General features: G+C 39.4%; 2 protein-coding genes across 2 annotated transcripts; one reads left to right on the top strand and one right to left on the bottom strand.

The window, feature by feature from the left end:
* Positions 1-12,275: 12,275 nt before the first annotated feature.
* LOC138909769 (uncharacterized) lies at positions 12,276-12,827 on the bottom strand. Its single transcript, XM_070200981.1, has one exon. The coding sequence runs from the start codon at positions 12,825-12,827 to the stop codon at positions 12,276-12,278; it is 552 nt and encodes a 183-aa protein (XP_070057082.1).
* A 1,210-nt stretch (positions 12,828-14,037) lies between these two features.
* LOC104110780 (endoglucanase 5) lies at positions 14,038-18,711 on the top strand. The gene is made up of 11 exons (XM_009620328.4): positions 14,038-14,482; positions 15,084-15,296; positions 16,029-16,229; positions 16,432-16,518; positions 16,613-16,777; positions 16,932-17,055; positions 17,158-17,321; positions 17,483-17,810; positions 17,897-17,941; positions 18,036-18,110; positions 18,230-18,711. Exons 1-11 carry the CDS (start codon positions 14,279-14,281, stop codon positions 18,517-18,519), a joined length of 1,896 nt encoding a protein of 631 aa, XP_009618623.1. The 5' UTR covers positions 14,038-14,278; the 3' UTR covers positions 18,520-18,711.
* Positions 18,712-23,130: the final 4,419 nt, after the last annotated feature.

Raw genomic sequence — 23,130 nt, 5'->3', positions numbered from 1 at the left:
AAAGGTCATCACAAGTTACATTCATAAATATGCTGAAATTTAGGTCAAATGTAGCTGATCATTTCTCCCAATGTATTTGGTGTTACAGGATGATCTACCTATCAAATTGAATATCTATGAGTCTAGTTTCTAAATTATTAAACTGTTCATCAATATAGTATTAGAGTAGAGAGATATTCACGTTTTTGCAAGACTGTGCAAGCAGCTCCAAATGGGACCCACTTACGCGGTGGTCGACTTACTTCACTTTAAAAATGATTTGGACGACCTTTATTTCTCATTTTCGACCCAATCTCGTCCCTACACTCCTCCTAACCCTTATACACAGATATCATAAGGGTTTGAAGTGATTCCAAAGTGATTACACCATATTTCAATATCAAAAGTTAGTTCTAGTGAAGAACAACACCTCTTTGAGGTTGTGTTGTCATTGAGGATAATGGTGGGCTATGTTTTGCTGAAATTTCAAGTTGTTTCTACTGGCTAAGGTGAGCATAACATCCTACTAATTGTGCTTAAGCTTTCTTGTATGTTGGTTAAGTTGTTAGGAGCATAAACTACAAGATAATACTTGGATTAGCTTGAGATGTTGTTGTTCTTGATGGAATAATTTGAAAATTGCTCTTATGAACTTTAAGTGGATGGGAATTATGGAACATAAGTTGGCTATGATATTTTTAGTATGATTATGTTAGTTTACATATCAATCTTGTTGAGGAAATTGGTAACTAGAAAAGAAAATTGCTATAAAGCACTTGGAAGTTGTCGACAGTGATATTATCTTGTGTTGGGCTATTTTAGATAACTTTGAAATTGAGTACAATGTTGGAAATCCTTTAAAAGGTATTAGTTATTATACTGGATATATTTCTAAGTTCAAGAATGAATGATAATGGGGTTGAAGGGTGCTAAAGGGATTCAATCCGACCTTGCCGCTCGTCGTGATATGTTTATGACTTGTTAATGAAATTTTTTGTACCCTATTGTTGATGTTGTGTCACGCCCCAAAACCGAGGAGTGCAACCGGCACTCAACCATGTGAACCCGGCCGAGCAAGCTTATTAGATTTTCTTCTACCCAAACTCATTCATGAATAGTGAGAATATATATGTTTTCGTTAATCAACAAATAAAGTGATCATGTCTACAATACCAATTTCTTACCATCAGTTACTTTATTTTGAAGTCTCAATTCCAAACACATTTTTCATAATCTGAAGTGGAAATAGTAATTCAAGCACAACACACGAGTTTGACTTCCCCAGCACCATTATACAACCCACACTATGTCTACGGAGCCTCTATAGATAAAGATGAGTACAATGATAATGCCAGCAACAAGGCCCTGGCTATACCTCAAACTTAATACACAAAGAACAAAAGATACATGACCCCGGGATAAAGTGGGGCTCACCAAGTCAGTTGGGAAGAAGGTGTACTGCTATCACTGATCAATATCTCCTGCTGTGAAATCACTCGCATCCATTTAAAGATGCAGCGCCCCCGACAAAAGGGACGTTAGTACCGTCGAATAGTACTAGTATGAAAACTAAATACCAATTTAAGTATTCAGAAATACAAGATGAATATGATAAACCGGTGCGGCAATAGTATAATATAGATAACCATTTAAACCAGAGCAAGTTTATTAAGAGCTATCAATAACATTTATAGGATTTAAGATGAGATCCTCTGTAACCATCTTCACACAAAGCGGCCCCGCCGCCTCACCCGATATATGCAGGTGGAGGTGTATGTACAATACCACAACTCTATTCAAGCAGCCTGCCGCCTCACCCCAATGTGTGTGGGTGGATGTATAACCACAGTACCAAGAACCTACACAAGTGGCTATGTCGCCTCACCCCAATGTTTGCAGGTGGAAATGCATCAACGATACCAATACCAACACAAAGCGGCTATGCCGCCTCACCCTAATGTATGCGGGTAGAAATGCATCAACGATACCAATACCAACACAAAGCGACTATGCCGCCTTACCCCAATATATGCGGGTGGAAATGCATCAACGATACCAATACCAACACAAAGCGACTATGCCGCCTCACCCCAATATATATATATATATATATATATATATATATATATATATATATATATATATGTGAGTGGTGGTGCCACAACAATACCAAACTATACACAAAGTAGTCGTACCGCCTCACCCCAATATATGCGGGTGGAGGTGCAGTCCCACAATACCATAATCCCTACACAAAGCGGTCATGCCGTCTCACCCCAATATATGCGGGTGGAGGTGTATCAAAATCCAAATCTCTACACAACTTGGCATAATAACTTTCACATAAATCACGACTTGAAATTATAACATGTGGATACACAATCCATAGTTTGAAACACATACTCAATTTATAATGCAATATGATAAGAGCATTTGAAACACAAATTGAACATATATCTTTATCACAAAACTTATCGGAATACTCGGTTTGTAATCAACATCTTGGAACTTACAAGGATAATGGGAATTCCAATTCTTAAAGAAGAGTTTAGCCAACATACCTCAATTGAGCTTCCTTAAACTCTAAAACGTTCCGGAATTCTTAGCAACTTCAATCAATTTTAGAAATATAACAAATGGAACCAAAATTAGGAAGATGATTATGGTTCTAGCTCGTTTGAGCATTTTATCAAATACTAGGTGTGCATTAATGTTTCAAAGCCCTTTTATGGAGGATTCCATCATCCCACAATCCAATCTTTACCATTCCTAGCTCAACAATCTTCCTACACCCTTTGATAACACATGCATGTAAGATAAATAACTCTCACGCCCAAAACTTATCTTGCTAATTACCCATTTTCAGAAAATTTTGAAATTAGGGTTTAGGGTGTAGAATCTTACCTCTAGAATGAAGACCTAGTGAGCTTCCCTTCTTAATCTTCCAAAACTTGAGCAAGAATTGAAGAACAATTATTGAAGAACACCTTCTCACTCTAGGGCTCTCTCTCTCACTCTAAAATGTCAGATTATAGTTCAAAAAAGACCCAAAGAGTATTTTTAACGAAGTAGGGTCGGGTTTTAAAAACCCAAAAATGGAGTTCCGGAACGGTTTTGCAGTCGCATATGCGACCACATAGTGGTTATGCGGACCGTATATCGGTCGCATAATTGCTGACAAAATGATCAAAAATCTGTCTGTGTATGCGATCACTATACGGTCCGCATAACTGTTATGCGGTCCGCATAACTGTTATGCGGTCGCATAATGCATCGCATAACAGTTATGCGGTCTCATAGTCGACCGCATAGCTGCTGCCAGATTTGGCCCTCTCCTGCTCACTTCTGCGGCTATTATACGCCCCATAGAGTGATTATGCGGTCGCATAATGGACCGCATAAACGCGCTTTTCCGCCAAAAATTTTTCTTTACTTTCCGGTATATTGTTCAACCCAAAAAATCCGATCCGCGGAGAGCTTTAATTTCTATAATCCTCAACACGTAAGCCTAGTCCGGCAACATGAAACATTATTTTCTTTGCAAATTTTACCGGGCTTTATACCTAAGTACTTCGAAATTTTCCGGGGTGTTACATGTTGTTCTTATTGTATAACTCTGGTTGTTGTTGTTGGTATATGGTATTAGAGTAGGACCTTGTTACAGGGGAGATGCTGCCCAAATTTACATAAACGAGCTACTAGTTTAAGTTGCGGACTTAGCCTTTACTTAGCACTGATTTTGAATCTCCTTATGCTATGGTAGATTCTGTTGAGTTGTTTGAAGAATTGCTTGGAAGGTATTAAGGACTCAACAGGGTTAAGGTATGTTAAGGCTAAACCTTTCCTTTATTTTGGCATGATCCCGTAACCACATGTGTTTGATAACAAGACATAAAGAGAAGTTCATATTCCTGAATTTATGTACATTATCCTAATCTCACAAGTTATCATATTCTCCCTTATCGGGACTTTATATTATGTTAAGTATTGACTTCTTCCAGTTAATAAAGCAAAGGGTATATATATATATATATATATATATATATATATATATATATATATATATATATATATGTATTACAGTATTTTCACCACCATCGAGCTATAATCGGTTAGCAGGCCCCTATTGGGCAACCTCTGATCAGATGGTAAGTTACATACCGAGCCTACTATGGCCGAGCGCCTATGAGCGAGCCCAGAATGGCCAAGATACAGAGCCTAGTATGGCGGAGCGCCTATGAGCGAGCCTACTACGGCAGAGCAGTTATACATATCGAGCCTTATAGGGCCGTACATCTATTTTACTTACTATATTGAGAGAGTTGAATCGGTATCAGCAGGTAAGTATATCTTCAGATCATCTCTGACTTCTAGTTACTTTCAATTATTATATTATCAGTTCAATTTTAGCTTTCAATTATTCTGTTGCCTTACATACTCGGTACATTATTTCGTACTGACGTCCCTTTTGCTGGTGTCGCGCCCCGTTTTCTCACGAAAGCAGGCTTTAACGTGTGACAACTCTCTTAAATGGGTATTAGAAAAGAAGAGTCGCCCCCTAACGATTTTAAAGGTGCATTAGGGAACCTATTTGCAAATAATTCTGATTTGACTAATCTGTGCCACCAAATATCGGGTAAGGGCTCAAGTTACCTCAAAGACAAGGTGTTAGGCACTCTTCGAGGTCCATAACTATGGGTCCCGGCTGAAGTTTACACTATGCGGATTATCGAATTACAATTGTCCTAAGCGATCATATAAGTGAAGGAAGACATGGAATTCAAAGGTTCTATTATGAACACATGCAAAGAAAATAGGGCAATAATTAGACTATATCAATACAAGTCTTTAGAGGTTACAAGGTACAACTATTCTATAGTTGATGACTAAGTGTGAACAACAAACATATAAAAGGGGACCGAGGAGGGGGGATCCTAGGTTTTTTAGCCTAAAGAATCACCCCGTGCAACATAAATAATACTTCGTAACTCCCTTAAGGTAGGGGTTGCTCATATTATTCAGCGGGCACAGACTATCATCTCCTGCTACCCGATTATTATGTTAAAGTTGTTTACTTAAAGGTGCTCTAATTCATTTATAAGCCGTGTCCTATGCGTGCACTACCCGTCCCATGCCTATGGTCCAGGAGGCTTTGGACCTACTATTAGGTGATTCTAGACTCTACTTAAGAAGCTCAAAAGTGATAAAACTAATGCACATTCAAAACATATAAGACTACACATAATTAACACATAAGGGCTCAAGTTTGCCTCCTCATATAGACACAAATACACACAGGCAGTTATGAACTTATGCTAACGGCGTTCAGATTATTAGGCAGGCAACAATATATAGGCAGGCGTGGAGTCAAGGTATATTAAATCGTTCAAGACCTATAGGCATGATTTCTATGCGATTGAACATTTCGAAAGTTGACGAGTCCTATAAGAAGTATTTCGAGGCAGATCATCTTGACAAAGCGGTTGATTTTAACATATAATTCAATTAAATATCATATAGGCATAATTTTTAGGCGAGTGACAGCACCCTATAGACATGATCTCTACACATTTTATGTTTGGGTAGTGAGGCATTAGAAACGTAGAATTACTCATTTTTGTCCCTATAGGCATGCTTTTTAGACGAACTATGCAATAAGAAGAGAACAACAACAACATCAGTTTTTAATTAATCAATTCGAGATCCTATAGATATGGTATCTAGATGAGTCACATGATTGAAAGAAGTACAATAAAGCATGCATTTCCAGTCATTGCATTGAGCTCCTATAGGCATGATATCTAAGCGCAACAAGTCCAATTTCAGACCTTATAGGCATACTTACTAAAGCAAGTTAAAGATTTATATTAACCCTAGGTCATGCTTTCTAAGTAAATAGACAAGTTAATCGACACGTTGTGCAGATAATTCCCAAAGGTGGGATATGGAAAGCAAATAAACAATTAAAGCCCTATAGACATGCTTTCTACCCATTCATGCGAAGATAGAGCATCCCATCCCCCAGCTTTCACTAATCTCCAGTTGTTATTTATTACAAGTTATTACAGGACCAAGTGGAAGAATACATGCTTCAAATATGACCAAATTATAAGCTGAAACAAATACAGACCCAATAAGCAGTTACAGGCCCAAAGAAAATAACCCAGTGACACTTCTGGGTCTTTAGCAGCCCCATGCATTGCACAAACAGCAGACTCAAATCCCAGGCTCACCCAAGGCATCAAAGTGTGCCAGTTACAAGGTATAAATCCAACGACACACATGGATCAAAACCAGGCCCAAATGGATGACTTACTTATCCATCCGGATGCCAAGCTTAACCATACAAGTAACAAACTACATATTAGATTAATTAAATAGCCTTTTGAAGTCTACACACTGAATTCTCAAAGCTGTATCTAACAGCAGTTTTCACTAAAGCGTATTGATAAGTTCATAAGGCATACATAAGGCAGGTTCATGCTTGCATTCTTTGAGAACAAAGCTAAAGTGACAGGATTGACAACACGAGATAGCATACTACTTCAAGTAGAGTTTCAAAGCAAACATGGTCCAGAATTAGCATAAAGAACTTAGTCATGAGATTTTAACATGAGAGTCTAATAGAATCATGGACAGAAAGCCAACAGAGTATAGCCCTCACATAAGGATGTATAACATCAGAAACTAATGAAAATAGCATAACCAAACAAATTGGTGGACAGGGTCTACAAACAAACGTTAATTTGAATATGTTAAGTACCAGTCATAGCACAAGAGGCTTAAGCAACACCAGAACTTAGTAGGCAAGGATACATAAAAAACTAGACTATCAGATTACACATAAGAGAAAAGCTGGATGTTGCACTTTCACCTTGTAAACCATAGGTAGTACTAGACAGCATGGGATTAAGTCAGGCAGGGAACACACCTTAAAGTTCACAATTAGCAGGGCAATACGTTTGGCTAAGAACTAACTCTAGTAGGGTATTAAGTACACATATTTGTGAGTTTATCTTTGTGTTCTAATTACTATTGGATCATTCACAAATGAGTTGATTTATCACAAAGATACAGAACAAGGCAGGGAGATAAACTCAGGGTGAGTGGCAAGTATAAACATTCAATGGCAGGTATAAACATTCAAATACACAAAACATACTAGGCTGGGCATGCTTAAGGTAGTGATAATCATTCATGCTGAACACATACACTAGGCATATATCAGAGTTAGAAGTTGGACAAGTTCAGATGCTAGAAAAGTTTTGAGTCATAAAATGACAAGGGTAACACAGTAGCATATAGATTCACAAAGTTTAAGTGATATAGATGTATAAAACACGAACACAACGAGAGGGAATGAAATTGACAGAGCCAAAGACACATACCAGTTGCAAATTAACAAACGGGTAAACAAGAAGAATAAGTCCAACAATACTTCAATCGTTAACAGTAGCAAGAACCGTAGAACCCAAGACTCAGTATGTCAGTGTTCCCAAGGGTATCAGATAAACCCCAGGCAGTGCTCGCACTAAGAAGGCCAGTTAATCAAAATCCGGTGGCCTTGGCTTTCAGCCGACCAAGAGCCAAGAGTGCAGAAAGTATAGAAGAATTAGAGTAGTGGTAACAGTAGTTAAGTAATGAAAAACAATTTTACCTCAAAGGGGAACATATAAGGGGGTTTATATAGTAGCAAAATTAAACACATAAACAAGGAAAACAATCAATTAAACATAAAAAAAGGGAAAAAAAAGCAAGTGAAATTGATTCATAATCAATTTAAGAGAAATCAGGCGAACACTAGTTTAAGACGGAGAATAAAAATAGTAAAAGATCTAACTAAATCGGACCCATATGGCCTGGTAGTGAGTGTATCGAGTTAGAAACATAAAGATAGTACAAAATCAAAATTGAACGAACACCTAATGACTCATCTTCTATGAATAATCGAGTACAAAATACTGTAACGTTGAGAAAATGGTAAGAACCATCGTGTGAGCAAAAAAGAAAATGGGATATGGAAGATTTTTCATGTGATATCGGATTAGGGCTGGGGTTTGAATGAGGGTGGATAGGGTTTCTCAGAGAAAGGGGAGAGAATGAGGGGATTTGGGGACAACTGTCTCAGGAATGGGCGTTAGGGTTTGGGTGAGTGTAATTAAAACGGGGGAATGGGGTTATGGGTCGTTGTTCATTTGAGATCAACGGCCAAGATTAGAGGAGAAGCAGGGCGGGTCAAATGAACGGGTTGCATCCGGGTTGGGTTAATGGAGTCGTTTGGTTGGGGCCGCTGAAGAGTTAAAATGGAGTGGGCTAGTTGTTTGGGCCTGATTTTGGTCCGAAAATTAGCCTTATATTGAGCTAAGAATTAAATACACGAAAATTATTTAAAATAATTTATAAAAATAATTTATAAATAATAAAAATATGCCTTATGCAGTAAAATGATTGAAAATAATAGCTTAACATTATAAAAAATATAAAATGCTATTTTGGTGTAAATAATGTAATTATGTATAGAATATTTGCTATTATTGCAAAGTTGCGTAAATAGCTCAAAGAAACAGATGTAATTATATGAAATAAAGTAAAAATATTATAAAATAGGTATGTGAGTATAAATAATATATTTGGATGATTAGGTCATCACAAATAATTTGAAAGGATAATTAAAATAAATATTTGAATAATTTAAATGCAAGAAAATCAATTTTAAAGCCTTAAAAATTATAAAAAATTACAGAAAGTACTTATATGACTCTTGGAAATTAGTGATGATGCAAGAATGATATTTTGAAAGTATATATAAAAATATGAGGGCAAAATTGGGTATCAACAGCTGGGGACGCAGCATTTCATGCGTGTAGGTCTTGATAGACAACTGGATAGACCTTCCCAGTAGACAGAGTCAAACATCAGCTCGGTTGGTAAGCTCCACTTCCTCGGAGTTACCAGGTCTAGACCTCGGAGTCTATTTTATATATACAGGTTTGATGGGTAGGTCAAGGCCCTATCCCGACCACAATACAATTTTGTTATCTCTAGAGGCTTGTAGACGAGTCCTGTATATTTTGTATGTTAGTATTGTGGCCTTGCTAGCCCTGTGTGCATGTTCAGTTTGGTATTGCTGGTTGTAAACGTTCATAGCGGCCTCGTCGGCCTGCATAGTTATGTATTTGAGATTTTGAGTATGTTTACCCCTCAGATGAGAGAGACGTTATTTTGAGATGATTTAGAATATGGCCTCATCGGCCTAAGTTGAGGGTTACCCCTCCAGAGTTCACAGTTACAGAGTGATACGCTCGGGCCGAGTATGGCATCGGGTGCCGGCCACACCTCTTCAAGTTTGGGGCGTGACAACCTTTGCTTTCAAGAAAATGGCATTTGTCTTTGTAATGCATTGGCCACTTTCCAGATGTGCATGATGGCTATTTTCACTGATATGGTGGAAACATTTGTAGAAATCTTCATAGATGATTTTTCAATCTTCGGGTCTTCTTATGATGATTGTTTGAAGAATCTGGGCAAGGTGTTGGCACATTGTGAAGAAACAAATTTGGTGCTAAATTGGGAAAAGTGCCTTATGGTTCAAGAGGGCATCATTTTGGGTCATAGAATATCGAAGAGCGGAATTGAAGTTGATAAGGCGAAGGTGGTGGCAGTTGCAAAATTACCTCCACCCATCTATGTGAAGGGTGTCCGGAGTTTCTTAGAACACACATGTTTTAATAGACGCTTTATTAATGTTTTTCCTAAAATTGCTACTCCATTATGCAGGTTGCTCGAAAAGGATGTGACTTTCAATTTTGATGAAGCCTGCCTGAAGGTATTCGAGGAGCTCAAGGAGAAGTTGGTCGCTGCCCCCATCATTGTGGCACTAGATTGGTCATGTGTGATGCAAGTGACCATGCTATTGCAGCAGTGCTAGGCCAGAGGAAGGACAAGATGTTTTTCTCCATATACTATGCAAGTAAGACTCTTAATGATGTGCAACTCAATTACATCACCACTGAGAAGGAGTTGTTGGCAGTTGTATGGGCCTTTGAGAAATTTCAGGCTTACTTGGTGGGAACAAAAGTCATAGTCCACACCGATCATGCAGCCATCAGGTATCTATTTTTGAAAAAAGAATCCAAGGCTAGATTGATGCGCTGGGTTTTGTTGTTGCAGGAATTTGATGTAGAAATACGAGATCGGAAGGGCACAGAAAACTAAGTGGTTGACCACCTGTCGCGGCTGGAAAATCATGAGCACGTGGAGGAAGGTGGACAAATTAAGGAGACATTTCCAAATGAACAACTTTTTGCCATCACCCATGACCCTGCCCCATGGTACGCATACTATGTGAATTATATTGTGAGTGGGGTTCTTCTTATTGAAATCCAATCTGAGGCTAGTAAGAGGTTTTTGCATGATGTAAACTTTTACTACTGGGATGAGCCATTCTTGTACATACAGTGTGCTGATCAGTTGATGAGGAGGTGCATTCCGAAAAAAGAGGTGGAACTAGTGTTATATATTGTCATGCCTTGCCTTATGGGGGACATCATGGATGCGATAGGATTGCTGCAAAGGTCTTGGAGTCGAGGTTCTATTGGCCAATATTGTTCAAGGATGCCCATGCATTTGTTAAGAAGTATGACTAGTGTCAGAGAACAGGAACAATCACGAGGAGGCATGAGATGCCTTTGAACAATAAGGTAGAGATTTTTGATGTGTGGGGCATAGACTTCATGGGACCATTCCCATTGTCTATAGAAAATAAGTATATTTTGCTAGCGATGGACTATGTATCAAAATAGGTGGAGGTTGTTGCATTGCCAACCACTGATGCCAAGGTGGTAGCCGCTTTTGTGAAGAAGAATACATTCTCGAGGTTTGGGACCCCATGTGCCTTGATTAGTGATGAAGGGACACATTTCTGCAATAGGTTGTTGAATAAACTTCTAGCCAAATATGGGGTCCACCATAGAGTTGCCACGACATATCATCCACAAACAAGTGGACAAGATGAAGTGTCCAACAGAGAAATAAAGCAGATACTAGAGAAGACAGTGAGTATGAACAGGAAAGATAGGGCTGCAAAGCTAGATGATGCCTTGTGGGCATATAGAACTGCATACAAAACACCAATTGGAGCGTCTCTGTAAAAGCTTGTGTATGGGAAGACATGTCACTTGACGGTTGAACTTAAACATAAGTCGTGTTGGGCGGTCAAGAAGTTGAATATGGACTTGGAGGTGGCGAGCGAGAAGAGGCTCTTGCAGTTGAATGAGTTAGATGAATTCATGCTGCACTCCTATGAAAATGCTAAGCTTTGCAAGGAGAAAACTAAAAGATGGCATAACAGGCATATCAAGCCCCGTCACTTTGAACCAGGCAAAAAGGTACTATTGTTCAATTCCAGACTCAAGCTATTTCCTAGGAAGTTAAAATCAAGGTGGTCAGGTCCATTTGAGGTGGTGAGAGTCACCCCATATGGTGCAATCGAGTTGTACACTGTAAAATAAGGAATTTTTTTTGGTGAACGGGAAAAGAGTCCAACACTATTGGGGAGGTGTCATTGATCGTCAGAAGTCCAAAGTAATACTCGCTGATGAGTAAGCGTGGCTCTACGCCGTGCCGCGATGTAAAATCAGGCACTTGTTGGGAGAAAACTCAGTCTGTATTTTTTTATTTTATTTTTATAGTGTCACGTTTTGTTTTTATTTTGTTTTGCAGATTAGGGGAAGTTTGAGTACCCGAAGTTGAAGTTGAGGAGCATGCTTGAGCTTAAGTGTGGGGTCGTTCCGATCCTTAATATTGAGGATCATATTGCTAGGTAGGCCCTAGAGGGTCTCAGGGAGTGTTTCTCATCCTTAAAGGGAAGGAACATGTGACATAGCAATTATAGGAACCGATGCCTGCTCCTGAATCAAACGAAATCGACAAAGGGGAGGAGCCGTCGGTTCCTATAATTTCTATGTCGCATGTTCTTTCCCTTTACTGCTGGAAACGGAGATCACATTCATCTCCCTTGCCACCGGTTGATCCCCTCTTATTTGTTTAATTCCCTCTGGAGTTGGAAATTTCAGAAGTTGATGGTATGTTGATGGCACAACCTTCATCTTATGTAGCCACAGTCTGCCAAGAATAATTTTGTAGCCTATGTTGTCATCTACTACTTCAAACAAGGTAGTCTTCATAACCCCTTCGGCGTTTGTGAGCAGCAGGATCTCCCCTTAGGTTGTCACACTTATTAAGTTGAACCCAACGAGGAGCTTTGTGGCCGGAATAATGCTTCCGGTTAGCTTGGCTTATTCCAGCACTCTCCATTGAATGATATTGGCTGAACTTGCTGGGTCCACCAAAACATGTTTAATTTTAAAATCTAAAATATTAAGAGAAATTACCAGGGCATCATTGTGCGGTAGTAGGAGTCCATTAATGTCCTCCTCTATGAAAGTGATATCACCCTCGGCGACTTCCCGGAGTCTCTTGCTATGAGTCACTGATACCTTTGTCTTTTTTGCTGTTGAAAAGGTTACACCATTAATCTCGTTCCCCCCACCGAAAATCATGTTAATCGTTAGTCGAGGAGGATCTTCTCCTATCTTCAAGGGCTCTGTAATATCCCAGTTGCGGCCGTAGTTATTTTTAGCCCGGTCCCTTAAGAACTCTCTAAGATGGCCATTTTTCAGCAATGTCTCCACCTCCTCGCGCAGGTGCCGGCAGTCCCCAGTCCGATGGCCGTTAGTCCCATTATACTCGCACCATAGATTAGGATCCCTCTTACTGGGATCGGATCTCATCGGCCTCGGGATTCGTGCTTCCTTAATATTCCTCATCGTCGATACCAGCTCCACCATGCTGACATTGAAATTATACTCGGGCAATCTGGGATATGTGGAATCCCGGGAGCCTGATATCTCTTTGTCCTGCAATGATCTATTATTCCGGCCACGGTCAATTCTCCTATCGGTAGCGAACCTGTCCGCTAACCGAAAATCTCTGTCGCGTCCTTCGCCCCTTTTGTAGAGTAAAAACCAGCCCTTAGAAGATCAGAGATCTGTGTCAAAATCGTCCTTCGACTTATCCTTGTTCTTTTCTCGATCCCGACCCTTGGTTGATGCTAGGAAATCGAGCTGGTCATCTTCTATTCTTATCTTTGATTCGTAGCGGTTGTGGACATCTGCCTATGTAGTTGGCTAGAACTCGAGCAAGCTTTCTTTCAGTTTCCGGAAAGCATCGGAGCTCCTCGGCTTCAACCCCTTCGTAAATGCCTCATCTGCCCATTCATCTAGCACGACCGGTAGTAGCATCCTTTCCTTCTGAAACCTGGTCACGAACTCTCGCAGCAATTCAGACTCTCCTTGCGCAATGGTGAATATGTCGACAGTGGACCCGGCATGGGCCTTGATGAAAGAGTCCGCGAGCTCCGCTCCATCAGCGCTTGCTCCAGTGGTTATCAATGTATGTTTAGATTAATTACACGTGTCCATATGAATCTTCAAAGGATGAGGTTGTTTTTGTCAATTCTCTATTATTATGCTTATATTTCCGTTGGTAGTAAGTTATAACCCAAAAAGTCGATTAATACTAGTACTTTACAGTATCAATATAATAAGCAATTAAACATATATAAAGATAACATTGACAAATAAAACCAAGCTCAAAAACTATGTAATAATTACTCTATTTTCTGAATAAATAAAATATATTCACCCGATTATGAAATAAATAAGCAATTTAACAGATATAATGTAGCTAGTGGGTATCATCTTTCATAGATTTTAGGTTTTTTTTTTTCAATTCTTATTATCAACGGAAATATAAGTATAATAATAGTGACTTAACAAAAACAATCTCATCCTTTGAAGATTCACATGGACACGTGTAATTAATCTAAACATGCATTGATAACTACTGGAGCAAGCACTAATGGAGCGGAGCCGCTCCCACCTAACAATCCTCAAAATGTCAGCTTTATAAGGTAAGTAAAGCACAAAAATAAAGTCAAATACAAATAATCGTTTAAAAAGATTCCACATTATCTTTGATAGAGGTGAGACGCGCGTACAAATCCTCACAAGGCGTCAATCATGTAATGAGGGTATAAGGCAAGAAGACGTGGGGAGCTTAAACCTCGATATTAGTCTACGAACGTGTAGGCTACCACCTTAATGCACATTAATAATTATAGAAACGAAACCCCATTTCTATATATATATATATCCATGCACATACTTCTTTCTATATTATCTTCTTTGTTCTAATTCCTTTCTTAGAGAAAGAAGAAATAAGAAAAAGAAGAAGAAGAATGGGAATATCATCAAAGTTACAAGTTATTGGTTTGTTGTTAGTTGGCCTACTGGCTTTGCAGGCAGGGGCTAATTTTGATTATGGAGATGCCATGGACAAGACTTTGCTCTTCTTTGAGGCACAGAGGTCTGGAAAATTGCCTCCACATCAACGTGTCAAATGGCGCGGCGATTCTGGACTCAAGGATGGTTTTCTCCAAGGGGCAAGTCCATCTTTCTCTCTTTGCTTTTATGGTGTTTTTCGTAGGAACGAACAAGTACTTAGAGCTAGTGGTGGAGCCAAATATTTTATTAAGGAGAGTCAAAATATAAAAAAGTAAACACATGAAGAAATAAATAAGATTCAACATGTAGTACATACACATAATTCTTTCATCTAGCTAGATAATATAATTTTTCGGTTAAGGGGTGTCAACAAAGTTGACTTTGCCAAAGCTTACAGTCGCTCTAATGTTTATTAATAGTGAACCCGAAGTATTTTTAAATGATGAATATAGGTTATGGATTTCTTTCTATATTTTAGAGGGAAGCATGCATAGCTAGAAATTAGATAAAGATTTGGAAGAAATTGAGTATATGATGGGCGAAATTTGTCAATATTGTAGTAATATTTATGGGTGTCAAGGGGCGGATATACCTTGACACAAGCGATGTCACATGACATAACTAAAATATTGCGTATAAATATAGCAAATAACACCACTTGTTGTTATATTCATTTTTTTACTTTTTCAAATAACATCGCTTACAAAAAGTTTGTAGTACACTGTATACCGCTGATGGTTGAAATGGGAATGCATGCAGGTGAACTTGGTAGGAGGGTACTATGATGCAGGAGATCATGTAAAGTTTGGATTGCCAATGGCATTCAGTTTGACAATGCTAGCATGGAGTGCTGTTGACTACAGCAAGGAAATTGTAAAACTTAATCAGATGGGCAATACCTTGGCTGCCATTAAGTGGGGTACTGATTATTTCATCAAAGCACATACTCAGCCAAATGTTCTCTGGGCTCAGGTAATTGCATGAACTCTTCTTCTCTACGTCAACTACATTCAATTGCTTGTTCTCTATGTTGGTAGATAGAGTTAGTTGCAATAGTTTGGTCACCTGCATCATGAAGAACTGGACTTTCTATAGCTAATTAGCAATAACATGCTACCATGGCCAAACGGTTAATTGATGAAGTGGATGAAAAATCATGGGAGATTAAGATTCAAATCCTAACAAAGATATAAAAAAAATGCTATTGATCTCTTTCTATTGAGGTGTGTACAAGTTGACTCCGATATCACTTATGAAATTATTAAAAAAAAATGGTTACGCCTATCACCTAATCAAGGGAATTTTAATTTTTGGCATTCAATTGTACATCACCTACACATAACATCATGTTCATTTGACCGAGGCGTATCTTATTTGACATTGCAAGTTTTCATATTCTTGGCAGGTAAAGATTAACTTCAGGAAGAGAAATAAGGACGAATTTGTTAAACCACAACTATGTATCACAAAACGTCTTTAGAATTTTTTTTTTTTCAAATCCATATTATTTGAAACTTCTCTAAATGATCTGAATGTCTCAAGATGCCTTATAGCTTATTATTAATTGACTTTCTTTTGTATTTAAAGAAGAGATGAATGTTTAAAAATTTTGTAGTCCACTTTCATTAAGAGGGTAATAGGTAAACTGTAAAATCCTCGAATAATGAGATGTTAAAGTATTAGTTTCCTTGGCCAAAATTTCAGGTGGGAGATGGAGAATCTGATCATTATTGTTGGGAGAGAGCAGAAGACATGACAACCCCAAGAACTGCTTATAAACTTGATCCCAACCACCCTGGTTCTGACCTTGCTGCTGAAACTGCTGCTGCTTTGGCTGTTGCCGCTCTTGCATTCAAGCCTTATGACTCTTCCTACTCTGCCCTCCTTTTAGTGCACGCGAAACAGGTAACATCCTATGTGTGTTAGCGGTAAATGTCAGAAATTTTGCCAAAGGTCTTCAAGATTAAATAATATATTTGTAAAAAGTAATATTTGACCAACCTTTGCCGGCTAATAGCTTTGCCCTTGTGTGTGTATAAAGAGAGGATCTCTTGCATTCTTGTTTTAGCAAGGCTAAATTTAACTGGAAATTTTGAAAATGTTGCAGCTATTCTCATTTGCGGATACCTTCAGAGGTTTGTATGATGATTCCATCCCAAATGCTCAAGCATTCTACACATCATCTGGTTATTCGGTTAGTGATCATTTTTGTTACATGTTACTCGGAGACAATTCCCTGCCACTAGTTTTGGCTTAGTTTGCTTAAATCAACTTTCTTCATGGTGTAGGATGAGCTTCTTTGGGCTGCTGCCTGGCTCTATCGAGCAACTAAGGATGTGTACTATTTAAAATATGTGGTGGAAAATGCGGTATCTTTGGGTGGAACTGGATGGGCAGTCAGGGAATTTTCTTGGGACAATAAATATGCTGGTGTTCAAATCCTTCTTACCAAGGTAATTAAAATAGTTAGAGATGTCCTAATTTCAAGAACAAAAACAAATATACTTTTAGAATTTGTTGTAACAGAGAATTTAGTTATTCGAGTATTAGGTCTTGCAATTTTGCATGTGGAATGTCTGATGAGATGTTGGTTTGATTACTTTGTAGATTCTCCTAGAAGGAGATGGTGGATCATACACTCCAACACTAAAACAGTACAAGGCTAAAGCAGATTACTTTACCTGTGCTTGTTTGCAGAAAAATGATGGGTATAATGTAGTCCTGACTCCTGGTCAGTACACCTTGATAGAATTTCCCCAAAACTGTACTTTAAAATTATGTCTAAATGTTGATTAGTTAGTAAACATTTGTTTGTCCCGATAATGTTTTCCAGGAGGCCTGATTTATGTTCGCGAATGGAATAATCTGCAATACGCTTCATCAGCTGCTTTCCTACTTGCCGTGTACTCCGATTATCTTTCTGAGAGAAAGGCTGTATTAACATGTCCGGAAGGTCAAGTTCGGCCATCAGATGTCCTTTCCTTTGCTAAATCACAGGTATGTACATTTCATCAGCTGGCCCTCTACTATTTTTAAAAAAGAAAAAGGAACTATTTCAAGGGTGTTGATAATGTGATAGTGATAGTTGTGATGACAAGAGATTTTTGATTTGATGGTTCTCACTAATTTAACCTATTTTGTTATCCGGCATGTTGCAGGCTGATTACATTCTTGGTAAAAATTCCAAGGCTATTAGCTACTTGGTTGGTTATGGACAAAACTACCCAATCCATGTTCACCACAGAGGCGCCTCCATTGCCCCTGTCTCAGTCCTTCATTCTGCTGTTAGTTGTATAGAAGGATTTGAGACTTGGTATCGCCGCCCTCAGGCAAATCCCAACATTATATATGGTGGCCTTGTGGGAGGTCCAAGCAAAATCGACGACTTCAGTGATGACAGGTCCAACTACGAACAAACCGAGCCAACATTATCCGGTTCAGCTCCTCTTGTAGGACTCTTCTGCAAATTGCAGTCCCTCTCTGCAGGTAAACCTTTATAAAATTGCAAGCTCTATTTAAGATTTTCAATAATGTCTTGCCATCTAATTAGTAGTTTCGGCTTTAAATTTCAGGTTCTTATCATCATAGATTACCAACACCTTACCAGAAGCCTCCAGGTTTGTAATTATTCTTTACAGCATTTGAAAAACTGAAATGAAGTTTCACACAACTATTGAAAACTTAAAACAATTTGGCCTTCGTATTCCGCAGTTTTCTATCACCCACAAACAGCAGCTCCCTACCATAAAGCTCCAGAATCATCAAACCCCTACAATAAAGCTCCAGGTTTGTTCCAACAATAATTTGACATTGCACTTTCATGTTTCTTCTTGTACTAGAAATTCACATCGCAATGAATGTTTATATACATTATTTAGAAAATAAAAAAGTAACATTTCTTGCAGGTGACCCGATCAAGTTTTTGCACTCAATAATTTCAACATGGACAATAGGACCAACAACTTACTACAAGCACAAGGTGGTGGTGAAGAACATATCTCAAAAGCCAATCACAAATCTCAAGTTAACGGTTGAAAACCTTTCAGGATCATTGTGGGGGCTCAGTCCATGCCTAGAGAAGAACACCTACGAGCTTCCTCAGTGGATTAAAATACTATCACCTGGTTCAGAACTCATTTTTGTATATGTTCAAGGAGGTGCCCAAGCCAGGGTTTCAACTAAGAGCTACCACTAATTGAAAGATGATCGGGGAAAACCAATTATTATCCAACTTTCTAGAGGCTCTAATTTTTTACCAAGATATTTTCCCTTTTCTTTTTTCATGTTTGAACCATTGACAATTGTAACATGGTAATGAGAATGCTATTATGAGATCAATGAACTTTGTGAATTATTATTGGTTTAATATTCATTTTCCTTTTCTTTCTCTTGACTTGTATCAAGCAAATGCATTTACTTAAGTTTCTACCACGACAAAAGTTATTGTTTATCTATATCTAAGAGGTGCACAGAGGATTCTATCTCAGTGGTAAGATCCAAGCCTGAACATCTAGGTATACAGTTCGGCTCATGTGTGCATCACGAGTGTTTATGCTGGGAGGCCTATTAGCGGAGTAGGCCAGCTGATACTGCACCACTTTCATGGAACGAGTTCTCCGTTTTTTTTTTGGAGAAGTTTGTGCCACCGACCCACAGGGAGGAGTTGCATAGACAGCTTGAGCAGCTACGCTAGGAGGGTATGTCTGTGACCCAGTATGAGATGAGATTTTCAGAGTTGGTTTGTCACGCGATCTGGTTGGTTCCCACGGAGAAGGAGAGGATTAGGAGGTTCATTAATGGCCTCAAATGTGGACTGCACTTTGTTATGACTCGAGAGAATGTATCAGGTGCTAGGTTTGACAAGGTGGTTGATATTGCTCAGCGACTAGAGCTGGTTAGCGGTGTTTCTTATGGGGGCAATCCCACCACAGCAGGGGTCGTCCTTATAGGCCCGCTCAGATGGCTCATCCGGTTCATCGTGGTGCATCAGTTAGCCATGGTTCATACAGTGCTTGTCCGAGTTAGTCATCTCTCAGTGCCCTCCCAGCTCAGAGTTCATCTCGTGCTCTATCAGTTTAGGATTCATCTGTTCCAAGCCCCTCTAGTAGTTATTCTGGTTCTCGGGGTCCTCTTTAGTACTTGTCGTCATTGTTAGAGCGGGGTTGCTTTGATTGTGGAGAGTTTGGTCATGTGAAGAGGCATTGTCCCCGCCTTTTGGGAGGTCCAGTTCAGCAGAGAAATCAGGCGGTGACTTCCGCACCAGTTACTTCACCTCGCTCAGCTAGCTCGGGGTGGGGCTCAGGCAGCTAGAGGTTACCCTAGAGGGGAAGGCCGATCAGGTGGCGGTCAGACTCGATTCTATGCTATTCCTGCCAGGCCAAAGGCCGTTGCTTCAGACATAGTGATCACAGGTATTGTCTCAGTATGCCACAGAGATGCTTCTATATTATTTGACCCTGGTTCCACTTATTCGTATCTATCATCATATTTTGCTCGTTATTTGGATATGCCCCGTGAGTCCTTAGTTTTACTTGTTCGTGTATCTACGCCGGTGGGTGATACTATTATTGTGGACCGTGTGTATCGGTCGTGTGTGGTGACTATTGGGGGATTGGAGACTAGAGTTGATCTCTTATTGCTTAGTATGGATGATTTCAACGTGATTTTGGGTATGGATTGGTTGTCCCCATGTCATGCTATTCTGGATTGTCACGCTAAGACCGTGACGTTGGTGATGTCGGGATTGCCAAGGATAGAGTGGAGAGGTTCTCTAGATTATGTTTCTAGCAGGGTGATTTCTTATCTGAAGGCCCAACGGATGGTTGGGAAGGGGTGTCTGACATATTTGGACTTTGTGAGGGACGTTGGTGCTGATACTCCTACTATTGATTCTGTTCCGGTAGTACGAGACTTTCTGATTGTGTTTCCTGCAGACCTATCGGGCATGCTACCCGACAGAGATATTGATTTTGGTATTGACTTGGTGCAGGGCACTCAACCCATTTCTATTCCTCCGTATTGTATGACACCAGCAGAGTTGAATGATTTGAAAGAGCAGCTTTAGGAGCTTCTTGATAAGGGGTTTGTTAGGCCTAGTGTGTCACCTTGGGGTGCACCGGTTCTATTTGTGAAGAAGGAGGATGGTACTATACGGATGTGCATCGACTATAGGCAGTTGAACAAAGTTACAATTAAGAACAAGTATCCTTTGCCGCGCATTGATGGTCTATTTGTCCAGCTTCAGGGAGTGAAAGTGTTCTATAAGATTGATTTAAGCTTTGGGTATCACCAGTAGAAGATTCACTCGGATATTCTGAAGTCGACATTCAGGACCAGCTATGGTCACTATGAGTTCCTTGTGATATCTTTTGGGCTGACCAACGGCCCAGCAACATTCATGCATCTTATGAACAGTGTATTCCAGCCGTATCTTGATTCGTTTGTCATAGTATTTATTGATGATATCCTGGTGTACTCACGTAGCTAAGAGGAGCATGCACAACATTTGAGATTATACTACAGTGGTTGAGGGAGGAGAAGCTTTATGCCAAGTTCTCCAAGTATGAGTTTTGGCTCAGTTCGATGGCGTTCTTGGGGCATGTGGTGTCCAGTGAGGGGATTAAGGTGGATCCAAAGAAGATAGAGGCAGTTCAGAGTTGGCCCAGACCGTCTTTAGCTACTGAAATTCAAAGTTTTCTTTGCTTGGCCAGATATTATTGCCGCTTCGTGGAGGGTTTCTCGTCCATTGCAGTCCCTTTGACTAGGTTGACCCAGAATGGTGCGCCATTCAGGTGGTCGGATGAGTGTGAGGAGAGCTTTCAGAAGCTCAAGACTGCCTTGACCAGAACTCTAGTTCTAGTTTTGCCTTCAGCATCGGGTTCTTATACTATGTATTGTGATGCTTCTCGGATTGGTATTGGGTGTGTCTTGATGCAAGAGGGTAGAGTGATTTCTTATGCTTCGGGCCAGTGGAAGCTCCATGAGAAAAACTACCATGTTCATGATTTGGAGTTGGCAGGCATCGTTCATGCATTGAAGATTTTGAGGCATTATCTCTACGGTGTGTCTTGTGAGGTATTTACCGAGCATCAGAGTCTCCAACACTTGTTCAAACAAAGGGATCTAAATTTGAGGCAGCAAAGATGGTTGGAGCTGCTAAAGGACTATGATATTACCATTCTGTATCATCCCGTTTAGGCCAATGTGGTCGTCAATGCCTTGAGTAGAAAGGCGGTGAGTATGGGTAACCTTGAATTTATTCCGGTAGGTGAGAGACCGCTTGCATTATATGTTCAGGCCTTGGCCAATCAGTTCATGAGGTTAGATGTTTCGGAGCCCAGTCAGGTTATAGTTTGTGTGGTTTCTCGGTCTTCCTTATATGATCGCATCAGAGAGCGTCAGTATGATGACCCCCATTTTCTTGTCCTTAAGGACACGGTTCAGCACAATGATGCCAATGAGGTTACTATTGGGAATGATAGGGTGTTGCAGATGCAGGGTCGGATTTGTGTGCCCAATGTAGATGGTCTACGTGAGTTGATTCTTGAGGAGGCCCATAGTTTTCGATATTCCATTCATCCCAGCCGCAAAGATGTATCAGGACTTGAGGCAGCACTATTGGTGGAGGAGGATGAAAAAGGATATAGTGGGGTTTGTAGCTCGGTGCCTAAATTGTTAGCAGGTTAAGTACGAGCATTAGAGACCGGGCGGATTGCTTCAGAGGTTGGGAGCGTATCACCATGGACTTTATAGTTGGGCTCCCACGGACTTCGAGAAAGTTTGATGCTATTTGGGTGACTGTGGATCGGTTGACCAAGTCCGCGCATTTCATTCTAGTTGGGACTACCTATTCTTCGGAGCGATTGGCTGAGATCTACATCCGCGAGATTGTTCGCCTTCACGGTGTACCAATATCCATCATTTCAGATCGGGGCACACAGTTTACATCGCAGTTTTTTAGAGCAGTGTTGCGAGAGTTAGGTACACAAGTTGAGTTGAGTACAACATTCTACCTGTTGATACCCAATTTTTCTCTCATATTTTTTAAATATTATATATACTTTGAAAATATCATTCTTGCATCATCACCAATTTACAAGAGTCATATAAGTATTTTCTATATTTTTTCATAATTTTTAAGGCATTAAAATTGATTTTTTTGTATTTAAATTGTTCAAATATTTATTAATTACTCCTTTAAATTATTTTGTGATGACTTAATCATCCAAATTTACTATTTAAACCCACATATATGCTTTATAATATTTTTAATTTTATTTTTATAATTACATTTATATTTTTGAGCTATTTATATAATTTTGCAATAATAGCCTATATTCTATACATAACTCATTATTTACATTGTATAATAAAATAATATTTTTATAATGCTAAGCTATTATTTCCAATCGTTTTACTACATAGGTAGTATTTTTATTATTTATTAATTATTTCTATAAATTATTTTTAACAATTATTTCTCATATTTAATTTCATAGCCCAATTCCAAGCTAATTTTCGGACCAAAAACAAGCCCAAAATATTTGGCACATTCCCAGTTCACCCTTCAGCAGCCCAAGACCAAATAACCCTCTTTAAAACCCGATCACAACCCGACTTTAACCCGCCCCGCTCTTCTTTCGATCTCAGTCGTTGATCTTAAATGATCAACGACTCAAATTAAGCCGACCCCTTTCTTTATATCCCTCCCCACTAACCCTAGAGACCCATTCTCCACTTCAGCCTCCCCCATTTCCTCTCGAACATTCCACTCATCTCTGAAAGAAACCCTAGCCGCCTTCATTGA

The sequence above is a fragment of the Nicotiana tomentosiformis genome, chromosome 4, assembly GCF_000390325.3.
Source record: "Nicotiana tomentosiformis chromosome 4, ASM39032v3, whole genome shotgun sequence".
NCBI classification, from domain to species: domain Eukaryota; kingdom Viridiplantae; phylum Streptophyta; class Magnoliopsida; order Solanales; family Solanaceae; genus Nicotiana; species Nicotiana tomentosiformis.
Note: the sequence above shows the minus strand (reverse complement) of the source record. Positions and strands in the feature narration are given on the sequence as shown.

Coding starts and splice junctions, on each gene's coding strand:
- LOC104110780 (XM_009620328.4), top strand. CDS start 14,279: ATGGGAATATCATCAAAGTTACAAGTTATTGGTTTGTTGTTAGTTGGC. Junction 15,297..16,028: donor CAAATGTTCTCTGGGCTCAG/GTAATTGCATGA, acceptor CCAAAATTTCAG/GTGGGAGATGGAGAATCTGA. Junction 17,942..18,035: donor ACCTTACCAGAAGCCTCCAG/GTTTGTAATTAT, acceptor CGTATTCCGCAG/TTTTCTATCACCCACAAACA.
- LOC138909769 (XM_070200981.1), bottom strand. CDS start 12,827: ATGGTGGAGCTGGTATCGACGATGAGGAATATTAAGGAAGCACGAATC.